The 22977-nt window shown below is 33.3% G+C and overlaps 2 protein-coding genes and 1 long non-coding RNA gene across 3 annotated transcripts; 1 reads left to right on the top strand and 2 right to left on the bottom strand.

The window, feature by feature from the left end:
* Window positions 1-827: 827 nt before the first annotated feature.
* Window positions 828-2078, bottom strand: LOC107844942 (RING-H2 finger protein ATL52-like). The gene has a single exon (XM_016689263.2). The coding sequence runs from the start codon at window positions 1910-1912 to the stop codon at window positions 1154-1156; it is 759 nt and encodes a 252-aa protein (XP_016544749.1). The 5' UTR covers window positions 1913-2078; the 3' UTR covers window positions 828-1153.
* Window positions 2079-5046: 2968 nt separating this feature from the next.
* On the bottom strand, window positions 5047-12494 carry LOC107843389 (DEAD-box ATP-dependent RNA helicase 38). Its single transcript, XM_016687657.2, has 8 exons — window positions 11996-12494; window positions 10999-11292; window positions 9690-9917; window positions 9210-9275; window positions 7719-8135; window positions 7432-7543; window positions 6396-6481; window positions 5047-5328 (listed from the first exon to the last, which is right to left on the bottom strand). Exons 1-8 carry the CDS (start codon window positions 12224-12226, stop codon window positions 5266-5268), a joined length of 1497 nt encoding a protein of 498 aa, XP_016543143.1. The 5' UTR covers window positions 12227-12494; the 3' UTR covers window positions 5047-5265.
* Window positions 12495-13878: 1384 nt separating this feature from the next.
* LOC107844950 lies at window positions 13879-17920 on the top strand. Its single transcript, XR_001666639.2, has 3 exons — window positions 13879-14069; window positions 15592-15671; window positions 17677-17920. It is a non-coding gene; the product is annotated as an uncharacterized LOC107844950 (long non-coding RNA).
* Window positions 17921-22977: the final 5057 nt, after the last annotated feature.

Consider the following 22977-nt stretch of genomic DNA (forward strand, 5'->3'; position numbering starts at 1 on the left):
AAGTATATGAGCTCGTGTAAGTAGGAAACATAAAAAAAAAAAAAAAAAGAATTTTAGCCTCGCACATATCACATAAACCCATTCCAAAGAGGATACGATTACAAATTGTGATAACCCACTGATTCATTTGATACTAAATATATGATTTGTTAAGTTTTTCTCGTCGATTGCAGAAGTCTTTTGAGGAAAGGGCTTCTATAAATTTTCGTAGCATTAAGACCGAGATATTCGGTATGACGAATTTGTCACGACTGACACCCCTCTTGAATCCAAGCTATAATTCCTAGTGCTCTACTAGTTGATTATGGTTGTCACCCTTCTTGGTCAAATTCATCACTCATGATACTCTACCAAACCATCACTCTGAGTTTTGGGTAGAAGTATTGTGGCCGACATGCTATGATATCAATTGTTATAAAGTGAGTAGTAGAACCAACCCAAAAGACTATATTAGGTGGAAGAGTCTGTTCAACCTATAAACACATTAGCATATCTTTTTTAATCTAAGAGAGACAATTTCAACACAAAAAAATATTGTAAAATATTAATCATTAATTAATTAAAATTTAATTTTTGGTTTCTTTATATAATAAAAAGTATACATTTTTACTATTTTTAGAACGATCAACACTCTTATATACGAAGTAACAATACAAACCTAACATAACTCATGAATAATAAATTATATAATGATTGATAATTCATTAAATTCACAAGCAATAATATTAGACGTAGACATTTCAATTAATCAACAACTAAAAGTGATTAGCTAAATATCACAAGCATCAATCAGAATTTGCCATTATTTGGGAGGCTAAAAAAAAAAAAAGCTCACACACTTCCTTGATAAACGAAGAAGAGTTTAAAAAAGAAAACAGAGTAAAAACTCAACCAAAAAAAAAAATGAATGATGTATTTTGACAGAGTATTATTTAATTAGAAAATGAGAGAGAATGAATAATGTATTTTGACAATTGTAATGTTCGAATCATCTGGTGTGTATTGTATTGTTCGAATAATCTTGTGCATACCTTAATTAATTTCATAGGTATATGTTACCTCCATTAATATAGGTATCGAGTAATTCTGTTCATCAAGACTTGAACAAATGAAGAGAAACTCACCTAATTAATAATTTTTGCCTCGCATAAGATCAGTAGGGAATAATTTGGTTTCCCTTTCCCCTACCAAGCCGAGACAATGATCTCAATAACTTGGACGATTTGCTCCTTAATGATGAATAATCTTCTTCGTGATTATAATTAGTGAAATCCATAGACAATGATCTCCTAATTTTTTGTGGTGGCAATGTTGTTGATCTCCTCTCTTTAGACATTATCATCGATACACAATGTCGAAGCACGTCATGAGGTTGTAAAGTTGAAGTAGTAGTAGAAGAAGAAACATTTTCTCCGTTTAAGTTAATCTCCGATAGTAGATCCAATAAATACATGACACGTGTCTCTATGTCCGTGACTGGAGCACGACAAATGGGGCAACTCGAGTGCTCCACGAACCACTTGTCGATGCACGGTACGTGGAAAGCGTGTCGACAATTAGGCAACAATCGAACCAATTCTTTATCTTCCAATTCACCCAAGCAAACAGCACACTCAGTTTGATCTACACGAAATAATTTGCCCTTTTTATGAATTGCATTATAAGATATGATAGGGATTTTTTCCAAGACTGTTTTGTCTACTCCTATGGGTAATTCAGCTTCTTGGTTTGTTGATCTTTGAATACTGTTTAATGTTTGTGATGAATTACTTCTTAGAAGACAATATTTGGTTAAGACCAAGTGGTATATTAATAATGCTAATGCTGAGGAAATTATGCCTATCATGGAGATAATTAGAGGGGCATAAAAATATGTTGAAGTTGAGATTGAAGGTGCTCTTAGGCTGTCCATGGTGATTTAATTTGTGATGATCAAGAAAGATTATAATTTGGTTGTGATCTAAAAATATGTTGAAGTTGAGATAGAAGGTTCTATTAGGCTTTCCATGGTGGTTTAATTTGTGATTAAGAATGATTAATATAATTTGGTTGTGATCTTATAAGATGTCTGATTTTAAGGAGAGGGTGACAAGGTCTGAGATAAGAATGAAAGTGGAACTAGTTTATAGTATGTTAGTTGAAGACCTAAATTTCTTCTAATTATCCATTTATGAAGTAATTATAGTAAACTAGTAAAAGCAAGAATATGTTTGGTTTGTATAATAACATTTTGCAGAAAATGGTTTTCGGTTTTTAGAAAATGAGTTTCCTAATATGGAAAAATAGGGAAAACAAGTCATCTCACCTCCCCCCCGCTGCCCCCCACGTAGCCACATGTAGTGAAGGGTGGCTAGTTGAATATCGTGTTTATCAAAAAATTATACTATGTCTATAGATGTATATAGAAAATTATATGACGTATATAAGTCAAAAATTATTTTTCATATAAATTTATTAAATCTTGAACACTCTTATTGAAATTTCTGACTTCGTCACTACCTCCGCCGTCCCCCACGTAGCCACATGTAGTTAGGGTGGCTAGTTGAATATCGTGTTTATCAAAAAATTATACTACATATATAGCAAATTATATGACGTATATAAGTCAAAAATTATTTTTCATATAAATTTATTAAATCTTGAACATTCTTGATGAAATTTCTGACTTCGTCACTACCTCCGCCACCCTTTCACTAGTTTTGGCTTACTTACCAAACAATATAATTAAGAAAATCATTTATTTTCTACAAATTTTTCAAGAAAACGTTTTCCTTCGTACCAAACACACCCTTATGTTATACGTTTTTGTTTTGCCACATCCGTAGTTTGAGAATTATGTCAAACAAATCTTAACGGGTTCTCGAACAAGTAAACCCAACAAAGGGGGATAAACCTAAACAGTATATGTTGAATAGTTCAACTTAATGTTAATGATTTTATATGTTATTAAACGGTACTTAATATTTTCTCATGCAACAATGCCCATTATTTTAGTACTAATTTCATGACTAAACTTCAAATCACGTGTAGAACAGAGAAAGATAATCGAGAAATGAATATTTTCAATTATTGGATCATGAACCTTTATAAGTTTGAAAATAAAGTCACACATTAGGCTATTTATTTATTAAATTAAATTGATATAGTGCCAGAACTACAAACGTCAATGAACTATTAATCTCCTCAACTATTAATCTGTTGATCATGCCCCTCCCCCGGTTCCCCCTCATTCCTCACAAAAAGTGATAAAAAAAAAAGGAAAGAGAAAAAAAAATTAGGTAACTTTTAGGTGGGGTAGTTGTAAATATTTCCAATAAACTGAGTTATTTCAAAGTTTAATTATATATATCTTCTATATATACAAACGTGTAAGATTTATTTAAGGAGGAATCATTTTCTAATGGAATTTTTTCATATTCAAAACTTAAATATGAGACCTCTGATAGACAGTGAAGTTAATGTCCACACGAACATAAAGAGACAGTTAGTTCTAAGAATTATTAATTTTATGCATCTAGAATATCATATATGTGAATGTAATGCTAGCGACCTTTTAATTTGTCATCTTTGGATGTTTTTCTACTAGTAGGTCAGTTGATCTTGATGTATAGAACCAGTGTGTGTTTGTATATGGATTAGATTAGCATTAAGAGATGTACTAATTAGACATCTAGATCTCGAATTATAGCTCGTGTTAGACTCGCTCAAATTTTACACTAAAGAGTCAAATTATAAATTGACTAGCTTAAAGTTGGATGACCTACTCAATACCCTTTTTTAGATTGAATCACAGGTGAGAATTCATTCCTCTTTCTTGCTTGCCGCTATCACTCCTTGCAGTAGAGTTTAAAAACATAATAATAACAATTATACATAAATTCCTCATAACTTTGCTGTAACTTGCATGCCTAAAATTTCGTCAAACTATGCGGGAAAAGTAGTTTAATCAAAATGGGAGCATAGACAAACATACTTATTGTATTCCCACAAAGTGAGATTAGAGTATATGCAATTCATGCCTCTATCTCATAGATGAAGCAAAGATATTATTTGTGATAAACCCTCGACTCAAGACAAGAATAATTGTAATAGGAATATAAGGCACAATAAATAGTAACAAAATAACACTCAATCCATCTACCACACATAACAAGGAAAATAATCTTAGTCATGACTATTTGTTCCAGAAATTAATCCAATGGCCACGTGGTCATACACAATGATTGTTATTGTCATGATTTTATTTACCAAGTATTACTTCCTCATGTGACTCATTTTCCTCCATCTCAATGTATATGACTCATTTTTCTTTTTACTTCGTCTCAATTTATATGGTACATTTTCCTTTTAAATATGTTTCAAAAAGTATTGGACAACTATTGAATAGTACAATCTCCATTTTATTCTTATTAGGTCCCAGTTAACAAGAAAAGACAAACCAAAAGTAGCATTTAAGGGTATAGTATTAGTAAAGAAAACAAAAAAAAAATAAAAAAAATTCTTCCCTCAATAGGTCGAATGATACCACTAAATTGAAACGGAGGGAGTACTTGATTCTTCTTTATATCAGTCATATACTTTGCTCTTATTTTAAAACTACTGGATTTGATGGGAAGAAGAGAGGTCCTGCTAAGCTTGCTACATATGTCGCCGAAAAAAATTGAACTATAAGAAGAAACTTGCCTCTTAGAATAGGAAGTGGTTCATATATTTGAACAAAAATATCTGCTTAAAATTTGGAATAGTAGCAGAAGTTCCAAACTTCAAGATAGTTACTGTAATCAATTCCTCGAATGAGCAACAGTGAAACACATGAGGATAATGACAGCTAAAAATGGCCAGTGAAGAGCAATCAATTAGAAGAACAATAATAGCAACTTCTGCCTTTCAGGAGCACTCTAGGCCACAGCAGTGGTACAAATGTCACTTCCAGCATTACCAGTAATGTTTTACTCAAAAGTCGAACAAATTTACCAAGATGAGGAAGAAAAAACACACGCTGAAAAGACTAAGGTTTTACTCAAAAGTCGAACAAATTTACCAAGATGAGGAAGAAAAAACACACGCTGAAAAGACTATCATTAAAAATATGCCATCAATTTACAATATATTGCTGACGCCACTTTAGTAAAACATAGATGCTTCTATCAAAACAGTAGTTCTTAAAAGTAGGGTAATCAAGGAAGCATCTCAATAAATATGATCTATCGAGCACATCCACCTCCGTAGATCTGCTAACCAACAGGCAGCAGATTCTTCTCAGCTTTAGAGCAAACCAGCTTTCTTCAGAGCATTCTCAAAATCTTCGTCGCTCCTCCATGAGGGAATCTGCATATCGAACATGAAACAATTTAACTGGAGTCTCTAATGTTTCCAACGGATAATACCATATTGAAACAGAAACTGCAACATAATTCATGCAGTATGCACCAATTCCCAGCCACTAAAAGCTCAATTATGTTGGCATTCTACTGAGTTGAATATTTCTCTCTCGAGTCTTACCATACCTCATAAGCAATCTATATATTTTCTCAAATAGCACTTTTACAAGTCATGACTAGTCATGGTCATTGAATGATCTTAAAATTCAAACCCATGGAACCAAAACCTGAACAGCCAAATAATAAGGGAAGGCAAATACGGAATGCTGTCTTTGTAAATATATTAGCAAATAGCATGGTGATTGACCACCACTTTGACCAAAGTACTAATACACTGTCTAGTTTAAAATATTTCCGGATCACAACATGTGTATCATATAAACAACTCTACTAAAAACCAAAAAAAAGGAATCCCCCACCCCCACCCATTACACCCCACCCCACCCCACCCCACCCCAGTTCAACAAAGAGCTATTCTTTAACACCTTAAAGGAACTATGCCCTTCTTTTATCCGAAAGATTTCTCTTTTTCCTTTCCTTTTTTTTAGGCAAGAAATGTGCCAGGTTTTTTTTTCTGTGAACAGACATACTACAAATAGTGCATTCGACCATAATGCTAAATGTATTGTTCATCTTAAATGGCATCTGCATTAAAATTTAACTTGGAACTGTATCTACTGGAATACAGTAGTTTTTACTATTGTGAGAAACCTGCAACCACCCATCCACCCCACCCCACACATAGTAACGAAATTCTAAACAGGTAGATTTTTTCAATCTCTTGAATTAAATGAGGGCAATTTAAGGCCACAAACTGCCAACTCTGTTTATAGTTAATCGTGCTCCTTTATTTCCAGCCTTCGTTTAGAAGACCATGGCCATGAACAAAAGCAGCAAGATACAAAGAACCTATATGCACATATGACCTAATCCTACAAAGATCGTAGGCAGGATCCTAAACATCAGAAACAAAGCAGAGCCCGAAACGAAGCAATGTAAAAAGCAGATACATGCCTCAGTCACTTGATGGTTGAAATGATTCTCAATCTTTGACATAAGCATATCATCTCGGTCACCACACAGCAAGTTGAATATGGCACCTGCTCAACACGAGGGAAGTCATATTACACCATGGTACATAACCTATTTAACATTTATATACGGCTCATTAGCAGTCACTTTTTATCACAAAATGACTCAGCACTAGTTTGTTATTTCATCAAGCCACCATCTTGTCTGTTCTCTCTTGATTTATTTTCCTTCGGGCAACAAATACATATCAAGTCATCGTTTAACTATTTGGCAGGGTTTGCACATTGTATCATCCATTTTGTTCATCTCCTAATGAAACTAGAAAACTACTAGGTTGCTATCTTGTCAAGTGGTCTCTGTATTTAAATAAGCATTGTCTTTCACTTTGTCTTTCACTTCCAGATGACACGACACTATAAGCATTGGCTACTACAAGAGAGCGTTTATTTTGCAAATGTCAATTTATTGCAGTTCATCACGTTAAAGGTTCTTTATTTCAATTGGTAAGCTAGGGAATTTCACACTAACAAAAGCAATCTAGAAATTTTCAGAATACACATTTTGAAGTGCTTTTTCCCTTAGGTTTCTGTATGTTCTTAAAGGGATTTCGTCATGGTGAGCCCCTAAAATGATTACAAAGGGGGCATCATCATGGTGAGCTCCTAAAATGATTACAACCTTTCAATTAATTTTCAAGACTAAAGTCCCCTTTTCAAGACCGAATTTTTCAAAACTTACAGGCTAAATATACATCCATTTGTATTTATTGATATGTTACTAATTTCGAGTCTATTTTGTTCATTTCTTCACCTCCATATCATATATATAATTTTTAATGCTCGAGAAATGCACCAGACACTAACATACTTCTTATGATGGACACCGTGCAACTCTCTTTTGCTAGTAATAAATAATTTGTAATAAAACATGTTATCATAATAAAATAAACAGTCAGAGTGATAACTACGAGACTGACAATAGCTGGGAATCATGCATAAGAAAAGTGGGAACACGTTACCTTTGCGTCCAAAACGCCCTGCTCTACCAATCCGATGCAAGTATACCTCCTGATCTGGCTCTGATCTATTCCCATGTCTCACAGGGAGGTCATAATTAACCACTAAATTAACCTGCAGACAGATTTTCATAGCTTTTAAGATTTTCTAAATATTAGCCACCAAGACAGAAATCAAGAAAGAAAAGATTAAATACCATTGCTAAACAACAAGTTTCACATCCAGAAGAAACAAATTTGTATGTAATAATATATGGCTGGCAACTGGAAAGCCTCAAATCTAAAGTTACCTGTGATTGGTCAAATCCACGAGCAAGAATATCAGTTGATATAAGAACTTGGGTCAATCCTTCTCTGAACTCCTTGATTACTTTGTCTCTCTGGTCTTGCGTAAGATTACCTTGAATTGTTGTCACTTCATAGCCATAGTCAACCAATGATTTATGCAGCATGCTTACACTGTTTCTTGTACCAACGAATATAATTGTTTGCCCCACCTTCTGTCCTAGTTCAAGTATTTTGTCTTTAATTACCATGACTTTTGAAAGTTCATCTGGACAATGTACTTTATACTGCTTCACTGAATCCAGTGAAAGTTCTTCTTTCTTCACAAACATTTGGTTGTAATCTTTCACGAATAGATCTTTAACAATTTTTGTTACAAATGCTTTGACATTTTCCCCAAACGTTGCAGAAAAAAGAAGCACCTGCAAATTAAGATGATGAAAAGAAAAGTTCAACATCAATTTTTTTCCTGAAGAATTATCCAATGGGGAGACGCTTATCAGGAAGAACGTATTATAAACAAAAATTAGCACAGACCCATTAACAGCCTTCATCACAGCCCTTTCTTACCTAAAAACAAACCCAGGCAGCTCCATGAAAGCACCTCAATTTAAGCCTCAGGCTATACTCGGTACTCTCCAGAGAATGGTGAAGATTTAGATATTGCTTGATGTTCTACTCCCACTCCCTATCCCATATGCGTACATACAGAGGAAATATGAAGAAGCCGTTATTTCTTTATACTAGTGAGATAAAGACTAAAAGCAATTTTGCTTCTGTTTATTGTTTTGCAACTGCGACTGCCATGTGCATTGTCAGTTGTACTTCAAAGCAAATTTTATTGGTCGGTTTTGGATCATTGAATTTGGCAAACGCTCCATCAAGGACATACCAGTTACTTGAGGAAATGTTCTATTCATGCTAGCACTTCTACTTTGCATCCTATAATTTTCTAGGAGCTGTTTATCCTTTCAGACATTCATATAGCTGACCTCAACTTTGTTTGGGACCTACTGTTGTAAAATAATTTGATGCACCAAAGGTGTGAACGAACAACCATTGAAGCTGGAATGGTGAATGGGAGACCTGGGTTTATAAACCCCAGTAGAGGCCAGAAAAATGAGGTGGTCTTTTCCTATCTGTCTAAGCCTTTGGTAAAACAATTTACTAAGTAGGTAAATTAGCATAGGTGTGTGTAAGTTGTCCTGGGATCCATCATTATTGGAAAGTAAGTATACAATTTGCTTTGTGATTCTGACATGCTAAATTTGTGTATGCCGCAAAAGTTTCTCTTTAACTTTTGTATTAGGTAAAAGTGTAATGTGCCACTCTAAGGCTCAACCATTTGACAGAATCAACTTTGCATGTAAGTTTTCTAAAGCTTTTCAGACACTTATTACAAACTAAGCAATTCATAGCAGCAAAAACCTCGAAGAAAATTCCACCATCAGGTGACCTGAAAATCTAAAAAGCACAAAGGCCAAACTATAACCAACCTGGCAGTCAGCGTTGGCTTTAACGATTGCCTTCATTATTCTTACAGAATCATCCTGAAAACCACTCTGTGCACACAAAAAGAAACATCCATAAGCAATCAGATACTGAGAATTGATAAAAGCTATATTGCTCACACTTTTCAAAAATGTAATTAAGTAGTGCATTTTTGGAGGATCCAACACGGATGCTGCAACATCTTTGGAGAGACTGAACAACTTATTATAAAAGGACAAAGCACAACTTTTTAACAATTAGGGCAAAATCCCTAAAGACGAAGTTTGGAACTAGAAAATTAGCGCATTATCCTCAAATACTACCGCCCATCTAAGAAACCAAAGGCTAAATCCATTTTTTACACCAACAAACACCAAAAAAAAAAGTGATTTAAATAATTTGAAAAATACATGTACAACAATAAATATCAACAGAAGGGGCAAAATCAAAGGAACACTAGCAAGAGCTGATAGAGAATTGACTACCTCTGCCAACATGTGGTCCGCTTCATCAAAAACAAGAATTTTCATGCAACTCATTCCCAGTTTCTTTGCCGACACCCACTTGCCTATAGTTCCAGGTGTGCCAATCACCACTTGTGCTGTAATGGGTGGCCGTTTTGCAAGCGGAATATAGTTGGTAGTATCTGCCGGAATAGCTAGCTCTGATGTAATGCCAGTATACTGCCCCATCTTCATTAGCACTTCCATATTCTGCAGCATTTTAAACCAAACCTTCTCAAGTTTTTCTTTGATATGTAAAAAACACTAAAAAGGATCGTTCTTTCCTCAACTTTCCATTTGATTATACAATTTCCATTAAAAGAACAACTTAAACCACCACTCTAGATGGCAAACAATCAAATTAAATATGAATATTTCACATCACCTCTGAAACCATCTCAAAAACTATATGCAGGAACATACACACGATATAACCTTACAAGGAACATTATAAACATGCAATATGAGTAAAAATTCTAAAATACATATATGTAGTGTAATATGTAGTGTAGCACGTAACTTTCTGGGAAAAAATACATATCTAGTGAAGCAGATAAATAACTAAACACATGCATAATCTGACACGCATAATGCTGCACAAAACTTTCTAACAGCTAAAAATTTGATACATTAAAGTTGAAGTAATTGGTCCTGCAAGAAATTTACTCTCCAATGCCAACATTATTATTGCACCCAAAGATGTGCCTAGGTCAATGATGATGGTCAAAGATCTAGATCCAAAACTAACAACAAAGGCTACTTGATTTGTTTCCATCTGCCCAACCCTTAACAGGGTTGAGGAATTCTTTAGCAGTAAGAAGGTCCAGGTACCCTATGTATAAGTCGCAAGGGCGCACAAGATGGACACCAATACACCACCATTATATACAACATACCTAGTGTGATCGAGTTTGGGGAGGTTAAAGTGGACACAGACCCCTACTTTGGAGGCAGAGAGGCTGTTTCCTATAGACCCTTAGCTCAAAGAAAAAATAGTATAGAGAAAGAAATAACGACAACGAACATGTCATAGCAATACACCACCATTACAACAACATGATGCCCAGTGTAATCCCACAAGTGGGGTCTGCTGAGGGTAAGATGTATGCAGACTATACCACTACCATTGCTCCGCTCAAAAAGCAAAGAGGTACAAGAGGAAAGGAACAACAAAATAACAATGCACATAACAAGTGTAGCAACCGATATTAAAACATATTAGAATACACACCACCATTATATACGGAAAACAAAAATCAAGAACAAAAAAGATACTAGTATTTTATCAAACCTGAATAACCAATTCTCTCGTTGGACAGATACAAAGAGCTTGAGGAGCAGCAAGTTTCGGATCAACCCGACTCAACATCCCAAGCACAAAGCAAGTAGTTTTACCAGAACCATTATGAGCCTGAGCAATCAAATTCTTATACGGCGGCGTAAGAATCATAGGCAAACTAACTTCCTGAATTTTGCTGGGACGCTCAAACTTCATCTCTACATATAATCCCTTCAATAACTCCGGAGATAAATTCAAATCCTCAAATCTCTTTGCTGATTTATACAAAGTGTCTCCAGATGTCACCTATATTTCATTCATTAAAGCCCTAATTTAGCTACAACTATAACAAAATCAGCTTATTCAATAAAAAATTACTCCCTTTGTCCCAATTTATGTGGCACTGTTTTGATTTCGAGATCCAAACAAGTCATAATTTTGTTAAACCCTAAATTGGCTACAACTACCACAAAAATCAGTTTGTCCAATAAAAAAATATTCCCTTTGTCCCAATTTATGTGGCACGGTTTTGATTTTGAGATTCAAACAAGTCATAATTTTGTTACTCTCTAATTTAGCTACAACTATACCTAAATCAGCTCACTCAATAAAAATTACTCGTCTATATCAATTTACAAGACACAGTTCGAATTTTGAAAGTCAAACAGTTTAATTTTGACCTAAATTCGAACATGAAATCTTCAAAGCAAAATATTTAAATGAAATATGACCAGATGCGACCGACCTATATTTCATTCATCAAAACCCTACAGCTACAATTATAAAAAAAAATCAGCTGGTTCAAGAAAAAACCAATTCCTCCATCCCAATTTATGTGTCATAGTTCAAATTTCGAGAGTCAATCAGTTTCATTTTAATATGAATTCGGGCACGAAATCTTCAAATCAAAATATTTAAACGATATATGGAAAATTATGGCTTGTTTGAATCTCGAAATCCGCATAAATTGAGACGGAGGAAGTATAAGAGCTAGGAAAAGCGAACGCACTGCTTCTATGCGAGAATCGTCAGGGTCGGAGAGAGTGGAGTTGACTGTTTTGGACTCATCGACATGTAGAGATCCGATGTCTATGTCGGCGGCGGCGGAAGACAGCTGTTCGGCTTGATCGATCTCATCGGCTTGGTCAGCCCAGCTTTTCGATTCCGGCGGGTTTGCCGCCGTCGTAGAAGCGGCGGTGCTACTGACGGTGTTGGCGGTGGTGCTAGAATTGTCAGCCATTGGAAGAGAAAGGGAGTGGGAAAGTGAAAAGGAGAACGGGGAGTAAATATATATTACTATGCTGTAGCCTATATGAGTTTCGGCTAAATTTTTTGTTTGTTTGTTTGGTTAATTTTGGTGATGCCGATTGCCGACTATCATTAGTTTGTTTGATTTTTTATTTTTAAATTATTATCATGGCAGAATATAATTGTTTTGGGTTTAATGAAAAAAAGTTCTGCATCTGTCTGTTGCAAGAGCAGGAAAAAGCTAGAAACACGTTCAGGTTAGTTTGACAAAGTGTAAAAAATAATGTAAAATATAGTGCATTAATAATAATTATATTAGGGCAGAAGACTAGGGCTGGTTTGGGTCGCTAGTGTAGGGAATTATTTGGTGGGGTTTTATTCTTGTTATGATTTCGTGTTTCATGTTTTATTACGAATCTGTGTGTTGTCCTCTGTTTTCTAATACTTATGGGTGCCGCATTTATGTTATGTAATCTAGTTCTGTGCTTTACTATGAGTTTGTGTGGTATCTCGTAACTTGAGCCGGGGGTCTATCAGAAACAGTCTTTCTACTTCTTTAGAGATAGAGGTATGGACTGCGTACATCTTACCCCCAGACCCCACTAGGTGGGAATACACTGGGTTTGTTGTTGTTGTTGTTATATTAGTTATGTTGAAATTTTTTTTATACGGAGCGTTTGATTTGAAACATGCATTCCATGCAATATATTTTTTTACGAAAAAATGTTTAAAAGGTTTTAAGAGGTATTGTGTTTTTAATTATGTTAGTGCTTACATTAGCATTCATTGCATTACTAATATCATAAATTTTGAGATGTTAATAATAAAGAGGAGCCTTAGAGTAACCAATAAAGTTAAATGCTCGCCTGTTCAAGCTTTGGGGACAGCCTCTTGCAGAAATGCAAAGTAAGATTGCGTACAATAGACCCTTACATGTCGTTTGATTGGAAAAAAGTTATTCTAAAATCCGTTATTCTAAGATTATTTATCCTGTCATATATATGAGATAACTTATCCCATCACTATAATTCGGAATTAACTAATATCTCCAATCAAACATGAAAAAATAATCCTATATTTCATCGTGAGACTATTATACCTTATATCTCATACAAAATGACCTCTTATGGTCGGACTCTTTCTCAAATCCTGTGCATAGCAGGAGTTTTAGTACTTTGGGCTACTCCTTTTTTGAGATATTAGTATATATATAAAAGAGTATATAACTAGTGCAAACATTAGATATACACAAGTTAAACCAAATAAGATACTAATAATACACATGATTATTGCATGAATTAATTTTTACATTTTACCAAATAACATGGTATTTGGTACAATCTGAAGTAACTATTTAGTATTATTGGGGGAATCTCATCCCATTATTTTAAATTATAATTTTATTTCTAGATATAAAATTTATTTCAATAAATAACATCATGCACAGAAAATTAATGCATTCTAGTATTACTATTACATTAGAAAGGACTAATTTCAACATGCTTATGCTCTAAGGACATATTTGTCTTTTCAATTTAGTTGATAAGGCTAGATTCCAACACGCTTATGATGATATTTCGATTTAGCTGATAAGGCTAGATTTCAACATGCTTATGATGATATACACGTGTTATTAATTTACCTGAAGTGCCTTTACGTGTCACAAAAAGTACACTTGAGCTTTCTCTTGCTTTGCGTTTCTTTCTTCTCCTTTCTTTTCTTTTCCTCTTTCCATTTTCAATTCCTCTGTTCTAAACAATAACATATAAACTAAACACTCTAATCCATTTTATACCTTTCTCTTGTTGTACTTCCAAGTTGATTTTCGCTCACAGGTATTTCCCTATTTTCTTTTATCTATTTTTCTTTATTCTTACATCTAAATTGAAAAAACAAAAAAAAAAATAGTGTACGTAATCATGCATCATTTTTTTCATGTTCTTGCTTTATTTTCTTCAATTTTAATTTTGCTTTGAATTTTTTCTCAAAGACCGGGCGGAATACATCACTAGCCCCTCAACTTGGTATCACCTTTCACTTTGACACCTCAAGTGAACGTTCATTTTAAACACCTAAATCAACTACAAACTGTGTCATTTTGGCACCAGCTCTGGAGCATGGATTGCAGGCGCTTCTAAAGTGGATTAAAACGACCAATTGATTTGTGCCAACTCATTTTAAATTGACACATCATTATATGCACCCATATTTTTCTAAAAACAAAAAAAGACCAAAACACATGACAAGATGTCCAATGAATTAATGACACATAATTTTTTTATCAAATAATTACAAAAAAAAAATATTTTTTTCACCCAACCTTCTTTGAGCTTAACCTCCATTAATTGTAACGACCCATTTCGTCGTTACTAAATTATTCATAAAAAATTCATAAAAATTCTTAATTTTTATTGCTCAATATTAACTAGGGTCTAAAATAGCCAATATTTTATTTATTATGACACCTCAAATTTTTTCGGTGAGGATTTTAGCCTTCGGATGTGTCTAGATTGACTTAAGCTTGATGAATTTTAATTATTCGTGAGTTCTAATATCAATAACTTAGTTTGAAATTTCTTTAGCTATTAATTAAGGTCATACAATATCTCTAACATAAAGTTAAGTTTAAAACTTTCTTTCCGATACAGTTTCACTATAGATTTTTATTAGGTTCAATTTCAAACGATCATATCTCATAAAATATTACCTATCAAATTAAAGATCTATGAGTCCTCTTTCCAACTCAATAAACCGTTCCTCAATACGAATTTGGAGTAAAAAGTTATGCCTATTTTACGGAGCACTGTCCGAGCTGAAACTGGATTTCGTTGTAGCAAAAATTCTGATAGTATTTAAATCAGCTTCAACCGTATTTTAAGTCCAAAACCCCCAAATTTCATTCTCCAACCCTAGAGAGGTGATTTTCCAAGGCTTAAGGTGAAATTCCTTCGTTGGGGTAAATTTTTCCATTATTTTCTTCGTCTTTTAATCCTTTAACATCTTAGAATCCTTAGAAAAAACTTTAATGGTGGAATTCTTTTGGGAAATACTCATGGGTGTTTTTAATATGACGTAGAGCTGATCCTAAATTGTAAATTAAAGATTTCTAACATGAATTTCATAAACTAGATTATGAATTTTGATGGTTAGGAACCTTGAATTCTGTAAAAATGAGATCTTTAGCATAAAAACTCCATTAATGGAAACGAGTTAAGCTTGAAAGAGCTAATTAATGGCTAACTGACCTTGGAAAATGATGTAGACCTTGAATTAAGGGTAGAATTAGTGGGTTTGAATCCAAAGATATTTGTTTGAAGAGTAAATATTTAATTACTCTTATAATTGCTTGATTTTTAGATGATTGAATGTTCCAAGCCATGAAAGAAAGTAAGAGCATCCTTGTTGCAGTTTGCTTCTTCCAAAAGCTTGGCGTCCAGGTAGACTATGTTTAATGACTAAAAGATTGTGCTATTTTATATTTTCATAATTTAGAATTGATGGGAGAAAGCATGTCTAGGCCCGTGGGCATGGAGTTGAGGTGGATAAAGACACGAGTACTTAACTTTAATCTCCAAAACTATATTATTGATTGATTATGTAATATTTATGATATTTGTGTTATGTGCCCGAAAGGCGATTGTTATAAACGTAGTATATGAACATGATATTTTTTTAGTTGTTCTAGTGATGAACCTAGTTGAGTTGTAATGGTATTAGGTTGTATGTATTGTGCAACAATATGATGAGGAGAATCATGCTAAGATCGAATATTGATGAGCATAGTAATATCTAAGGGATAGATGACTTGAATTAGTGTGATGATTGTACTATGTGGAAAAAGGTAGAGGATAATGATAAGCGTGAATGTGTTAGTTATAGGTGGTGATGTTAGAACTCAAATTGCAGTATTTAAGAAGATAATGATATTTTTAATAAATAATGAGTAATTAAGGCTCCAATAGTGACTTGTATTCATAAGAATTAAATTGTGATTTATCTTATGATATTTTTGTTTTGATATTGATTAAAATACTATATCTATTAGATGCCCATGAGAGGCTAAATTGATGATAATGGTGATTTATTAATTGTGCCTATGAGAGGCTTGTTTGATAATGATAACTCCTTAAAGTAATGCTATGAATACTTGTTGATTGGTATTCGAACATACTTGAAATTGTTGATGTTTGGATTGTTGATGTGTGTATAAATGATTATTGAAAATTTACTCGATGAAATTGTCTTATGACTTTAAGTGTACTTATAAACTTGGTACATTGTGTTGTATGTTGTGAGGTTGTGTAAATTAGATATCGATAATACTTATTTATGTTGGATCGGGTACCACGTTGGTACGAATATGTGTATTTTGGATCGGGTACCATGCCGGTACGGATATGTATATATTGGATCGGGTACTAAGGCGGTACGGATATGTATATATTAGATCGGGTACCATGCCGGTATGTATGTGTATATGTTGGATCGGGTACCACGTCGGTATGGATGTGTATATTTTGGATTAGGTACCACGCCGGTATGGATGTGTATATTTTGGATTGGGTACCACACTGGTACGGATATGTATATGTTGGATTGGGTACCATGCCGGTGTGGATATGTATATATTGGATCGGGTACTACGTCGGTACAGATACGTATATGTTGGATTGGGTACCAGTATGGATATGTATATGTTGGATCGGGTACCACATCGGTATGGTATATGAACATAGATTATTCCCTGTAGGTCATGACTATTTGGGCAAAAATAAGTCCCATAGCATGTGTGTACATATTTGTGTTGAGTCTGTGGATGTTTACAGTATGGTTGATATTCTTGATGGTTATGTGGGTTGTTTGTGAGCACTGTTTGATTTGTTATTGTTGTATTATTGATTCATTGGGTATTTGATTGTGTGATATGTATTTGAAAAAGTGAAACTTTGTACTTACTTATATGTTGGTTGACTTGCTTCATTTATACGTGTTTTAATCGTAGCTTATCAGAATGGCTAGTTATTATTTTTTAATATTATCATAGAGCATTTGGTTGTTAGCCCGAGAGTTTTGTGTGGGTTGTCTATGATTGCGGGTTTGTTCCTATGAATATGAGTAATGAAAAAGATAAGGTGATAAAGAGGAATAGTGATGTATTAGTGTTGGATTGTGGTTGATGGTGTGAACTAATGAGGCTAGAGTATGTTAGTAATAAATGTAATATTGATGGAGTTGAAAAAGTAGTTGAATGTTGTAACTTATATAGGTAAAGTAATAATATTATTACAACCTTAGTTGAATTATATTCCATTAAAGATGTTATGATTTATTTTTCGTAATTCTATTTTATGATTATATGAACTAACCCAGTCGGCCGATGATGCGTACCAGTACGTGTGGTTGTACTGACCTTTCTCTTCTACATTCCTTCTTGGAGTGTAGACTGGATGCAGGTTAGTTGCAGTTACTAGATGGATGACAATATTCAGCACTAACTTCTGCACTTTCTTCCTGGCAGATGTTAGAGTCTTTGTATTATTTATTTCATTGTCAGTCTATGTTGTAATAGGTAGCTCTTGTACATGTCTGGTCAAGTCTTGGGATAGTGAAGGACATTTGTAAGAAGTATTTGTAAAAAGTTTGTTTATTAGTATTTAATTTACTTTATATTTCCTTAAAAACAAAAGTCTTCCGCATATTTTTAGTTGGGTAATAAGGGTTCTCCTACCTACTTAGAATAGCGTAGGTGCCTGCACGATCCGTTAGTCTGGATCGTGACATTAATGGAGGTTGACTTTTTCAAGAATGATAAACATACCTCCTCATTCTCTAAGGATGATAGATCCTCATTAATAGTTTCACGAATTTCATACATATGACTAAAACAATATGAAGGAGGCCAATGTTCAGTTAGAAAATTATTTAACGAAAGAAAACATAAATACGATTTGGAGTTGCTTGGAAGAAAACATAGATACTTTACAAGATGGGTGCTTGGAAGTGAATCTTTGCAGATTAAATTATATTTTAATAATATTCTTTAAGAGTTAATTATCATATTGATACAATATTTTACTCTCCATTTTTGAATTAAGAACTCAATTTTATTAGTTTTTTTAAAGAGTTAGCTTGAAAAAATGATGGAAGAAAATGGGATGAAAAAATAAAGAAAAAGATGATAAAATTAAATAAAAAATGAACTAAAATAAGACTGTCATGTGTCAAAACGCGATTGTAAAACACTCACTTTGTCATGTCAATGAAAGGTTCCAAAATGACATAGTTTGTAGTTGGTTTAGGTGCTTAAAAAGAACAATGTCCACTTGAGGTGCCAAAAGAAAGATGGTGTCAAGTTGAGGGGTCTGATGATGTCTTCCGCCCAAAATCTGAATCTCTGTGGCTTTAATTGGTTTGATCAATTTGTATTTTGAGTCTCCGCTTTACCACTTCAAAGATGTTTCAGTTGTCATGTAATAATTCTTTAAATTTTTTATCGTAATTATATTACTATAATTAGTTTGAAAACATGCTCTACGGTATTCTATGAGGTGATTTGTGACTTTAAAATACTTGTAGTCTAATGGTTTGCTAATTGGTTAAATTGAGATTGTGTATCTGTTTATTCCTATTATGAAAATTTTTGCTTTTCACATATTGTTTCTTTCATATTCTACTTTTCATCTTTTAGCTTTCTCCTCTTCGAGCTAAAGATATGTGGTTTTTTTTTATCTTTTTTTTTCTTGAAATTCCTTCATTTGAAATCTGGTGGTTGTAACTCCATTTTTTTTTTGTTATTTTGTGTTTTTGCTGTCCAATTTTACATTTTCAGTATGCTATTTGTTGAATTTTCCAGAATAGAAATTAATCTTTGATTTAGAATCAAAGAAACATAATAAATAGCTTTGAACTTTCTTTGTTCATCTGTGTTTTGGTGTAATTAAATGAAAGAAAGTTTTACCTTTTTGATCTATATAAATTGTATGATTCCGAGTGAATCAACTTTCTGAATTTGTTAATCTTAATTTGTCGTTGTTGTAGGGTTACCTTAGATTCCAACTTCATAATTCTTTTGACTTTTTTTTGTTCATATATATTTTTGATGTAATTAAACGGAAGAAATATCTTTAAAAGTCGTATTATTCCGAGTGAATCAACTTTTTTGAGTTTGGTAATTTTAGTCTTTCATTATTATGAGCTTATTTTGAATCTCAACTTCATAATTCTTTTGAAATTTCTCTGTTCATATGTATTTTGGTGTAATTAAACGGAAGAAAAATTTACCTTTTTGATCTTCACCTTTTTAGTATTTGGAAACAAGGTTTTTACTTCAATATACGTGCAACAATTTATTTTGTATTTTATTTGATTTCTTTTTGACACAATTCTTGCTCTGATACTCTCCAAATTTGTTACTTTTATTCTTGTAATATTGTGGGTTTTTCAATTTTATGTTGGTGGTGATATAGATGTGTTTGTGAAGTCATGTATCAACACACACACATATATATAGAGAATACCTTTTCATCTCAATTTTTCAGTACATTTATGAGTTTTGTTTCTTTGCTTTGATGGAATTGTTGGTTTTCATTTCGTAGCTTGTGAATCACACTAGCTGAAATAACAATAACAACACTAACTGCTTCAAATATTTTTTCTTTCTACAATTTATTTTCATTTGTTAATTTTAGTCTCTCGCTATTGTGGGTTTAGCTTGGAGTTTCCTTACCTCATCGCACTGATCTTTTAAAATTATTTTCCCTACAGTGTGGACTTAAGGACCTGCAATTATTTCTATCAGACTTTCTGCTAGTTTTGTGATATTTTAATATTAATAATAATTTTTTTTAATGCCTCATTACCATGCAGTAAGAAGCCAAATTATGATATTGAAATGTGGAGTGATTTTGAAGTCTATATTCCTTAAAGTCTAGCAATCATTGGCTGTTTCTTTACTCCAATAAAGTGGGTGATCTGTCACCATTTACATCAAACGTTTGCAAAGCACTATGAAACAGTTGACTATTTTTTCACTAAGATATTTTATGCCAATTACATTTTGAAGTTAGTTGCTTTTAAAGGCCAATAACGTAATTTATAGGTTGTTGCATTAGCTTATTTGTTTAGATGGATGAATTTAGTCATCATTTTTGTGAGATTCATATAACTTCATACTCTTAATTCATCCATTATTTCACCATTGTGATGACTTGCGTGCGTCCACCACAATACTAGGGACCAGGTCCCTTACCAGTTTAATAACAGAAAATGTTCAATATGAGTTCACCACAGTATAAGAACTTGGTCCCTCACCAAGTTCAACGACTAAGAACAAAAGTAAAGAAGACAAGATATTTTACGTGAAAACCTCTTTCTCAATGGAGTAAAATCACAGTAGAATTTCTTAACCACTTCACTAAAATAAGAGCAACTTTTAGATTACAACCTAGGAATTAAACTCTTAATCCCCCACCCTTACAACAACTCTATTGTAAGCACTCTCTATAATAACTATATTGTAAAGACAACCAAGGCTATCTCTATCCCACAACGGTACTACCATGGCTAACTCTAGCCCCTAATACTACAATGGCTAACTTTAGCCCACAACTCAAATCTACAAGAGTAGAAAGAAAATAAAATATCCGCACAAGCTTCTCAAAAGAGGAGTAGGTTTACAACGTTAGAGCAAAATATAAAGACTCAACAACCTAGACCTAAAGACATATTCTGTTGTAGCAAATTGGTCTTTTGATTGTTGGAGCTTTGTCTTATGAAATTTTGTGATGGCTTTGCAAGAAGATGAGAAATTTTACTATGCAAAAATTAGTTTTTTCTTCCACATAATGACCTATATATATGAAGCTAATAGGAGGAAAAATCTAGGATATTTTTCATTAGTCGAGATTAGAAAGTTATTGTTGTGCCACCAACCACCTGTAAATTCTACCAAACAGTTGTAGGACAAGACTTTTTGGATGTACAGTTGACTGTATGCTTACGCTCTTTAGGGACCAGGTCCCTACATGCAGCTTGTCAATCATTAAGAGCACAAGTTTCATACACCAGATTGGTACTTCTATGTCCTTATACCAACTAAAATACATATGCTGAACTAAGAAAAATCTCCTTCAGAAGTTACCAATTAACAAGGTTATGAGTACATCATAATATCAACCTGGGCCCTACGAAATCAGACCCATCTGAGGAATAGTTACAACTTGTTCCCTTGAGAACCTGATTCTCTTATTCCTTCTGAGATCGGCCTAATATGGGTATCTGGTTCTTCATCTGGTCCCTCTGCAAGTTTGTTAAATCATCAAAACAAAGCATAGTACCGTAGTAACTATGCATCATTACCTTGTAACCTTTATTCTATTTAACTTCTTATTTATTCTTCCATTGATTACAACGATGAATATCTCACCTATAAATAGTGTAGTGTTGCATTATTTTTATAAGTACAACAAAATACAGAGTGCACAAAAGTTAAAAAAAAGAGTTTATTAATTGAAAGCGGTGTTCTTTTTGGTGAAGCTTTGAACTAAACTCTTGTCCAGAGTTTGTTGAGTTATACTTTGTGAGAAGGTTGTTGTATCCTGCAGGGGACATGTCAAGAAGAATATTACTAGTCTGATTAAACCATTTGTTGCATGAGTTTAAATCTCCTTAAAGAGAGCGAGATATACGCACCTCAACCAAGAAAAAGATATTTTTTATTTTCATTGTTTGTATTTGTTAGTAGAAATTTTATTACAATTTCACCAACAATTTTAAGGAGATTTAATGGCAACAATTGAAAAAATTACGGATGTCAAGATGGAAGATCTTAACAAGCTATTTCGGTTCAACGGTACTCATTTTAAGAGGTGGAAGAGTAAAGTAATTTTCTACTTGAGTCTTCTTAATGTTTCTTATGTGTTAACTGAGAAGAATCCAAACAAAGTAGATAACTTTTTCATGAATGGTGATGAACTTATTTCTCTTCAAGAGAAAGTTGAAAAGTATGATGGTGACTCCTACAAGTGTTGGTATTTTTTACTTAATTGTCTTTCTGATAATTTTTATGATTATTATGATAGAACTTACTCTATTGGAAAGAAAATTTGAAAAACATTGTAAAGTAAGTATGATATCGAGGAGGCGGGAGCGAAAAAATATATTGTTTAGCAGATTTTTCATTTTCAAATGGTAGACAATAAATCAATGATAGACCAAGCTCAGGACTTCATAATGATTGTTGGAGAGCTTAGGTCCAAGAAAGTCAAAATTGGAGATAATTTTATTATTTGCGGCATAATAGATAAACTTCCTCTTTCTTGGAAGGAATTTTAAAAAAATATGTGCCACAAGAAAAAGGAAACTTCTTCTCTAGAGATTTTGATAATGAGAATCCGCATGAAAAAAGAGACAAAGGGCCAAGACCCACTTTTGCAAACAAAAGAGAATAATATCATATCAAAGGTAAATTTATCTACTTCAAATAATATTGCTCTTGAAACTAACAAAAACACTTCTTTGAAGTCTAAGAAGAAAAAATTCAAGAAAAATTAACGGTAGACATTCCAAGGATAATAATAGTGAAAATAACCAAGAAAAAAATTAAAATGTTCAAGAAAAAGGACTATGCTCTATCTGTGGCAAGAGTGAGCATATTGCTCAATTTTGTAAATCTTGGAAATGTGGGTCTCACCTCAAGCAAAAGTTACCGAAGAATCATTTGTGACAGGGATAATAGATGTAAAC

This window comes from Capsicum annuum, chromosome 10, assembly GCF_002878395.1.
Source record: "Capsicum annuum cultivar UCD-10X-F1 chromosome 10, UCD10Xv1.1, whole genome shotgun sequence".
Classification (NCBI taxonomy): domain Eukaryota; kingdom Viridiplantae; phylum Streptophyta; class Magnoliopsida; order Solanales; family Solanaceae; genus Capsicum; species Capsicum annuum.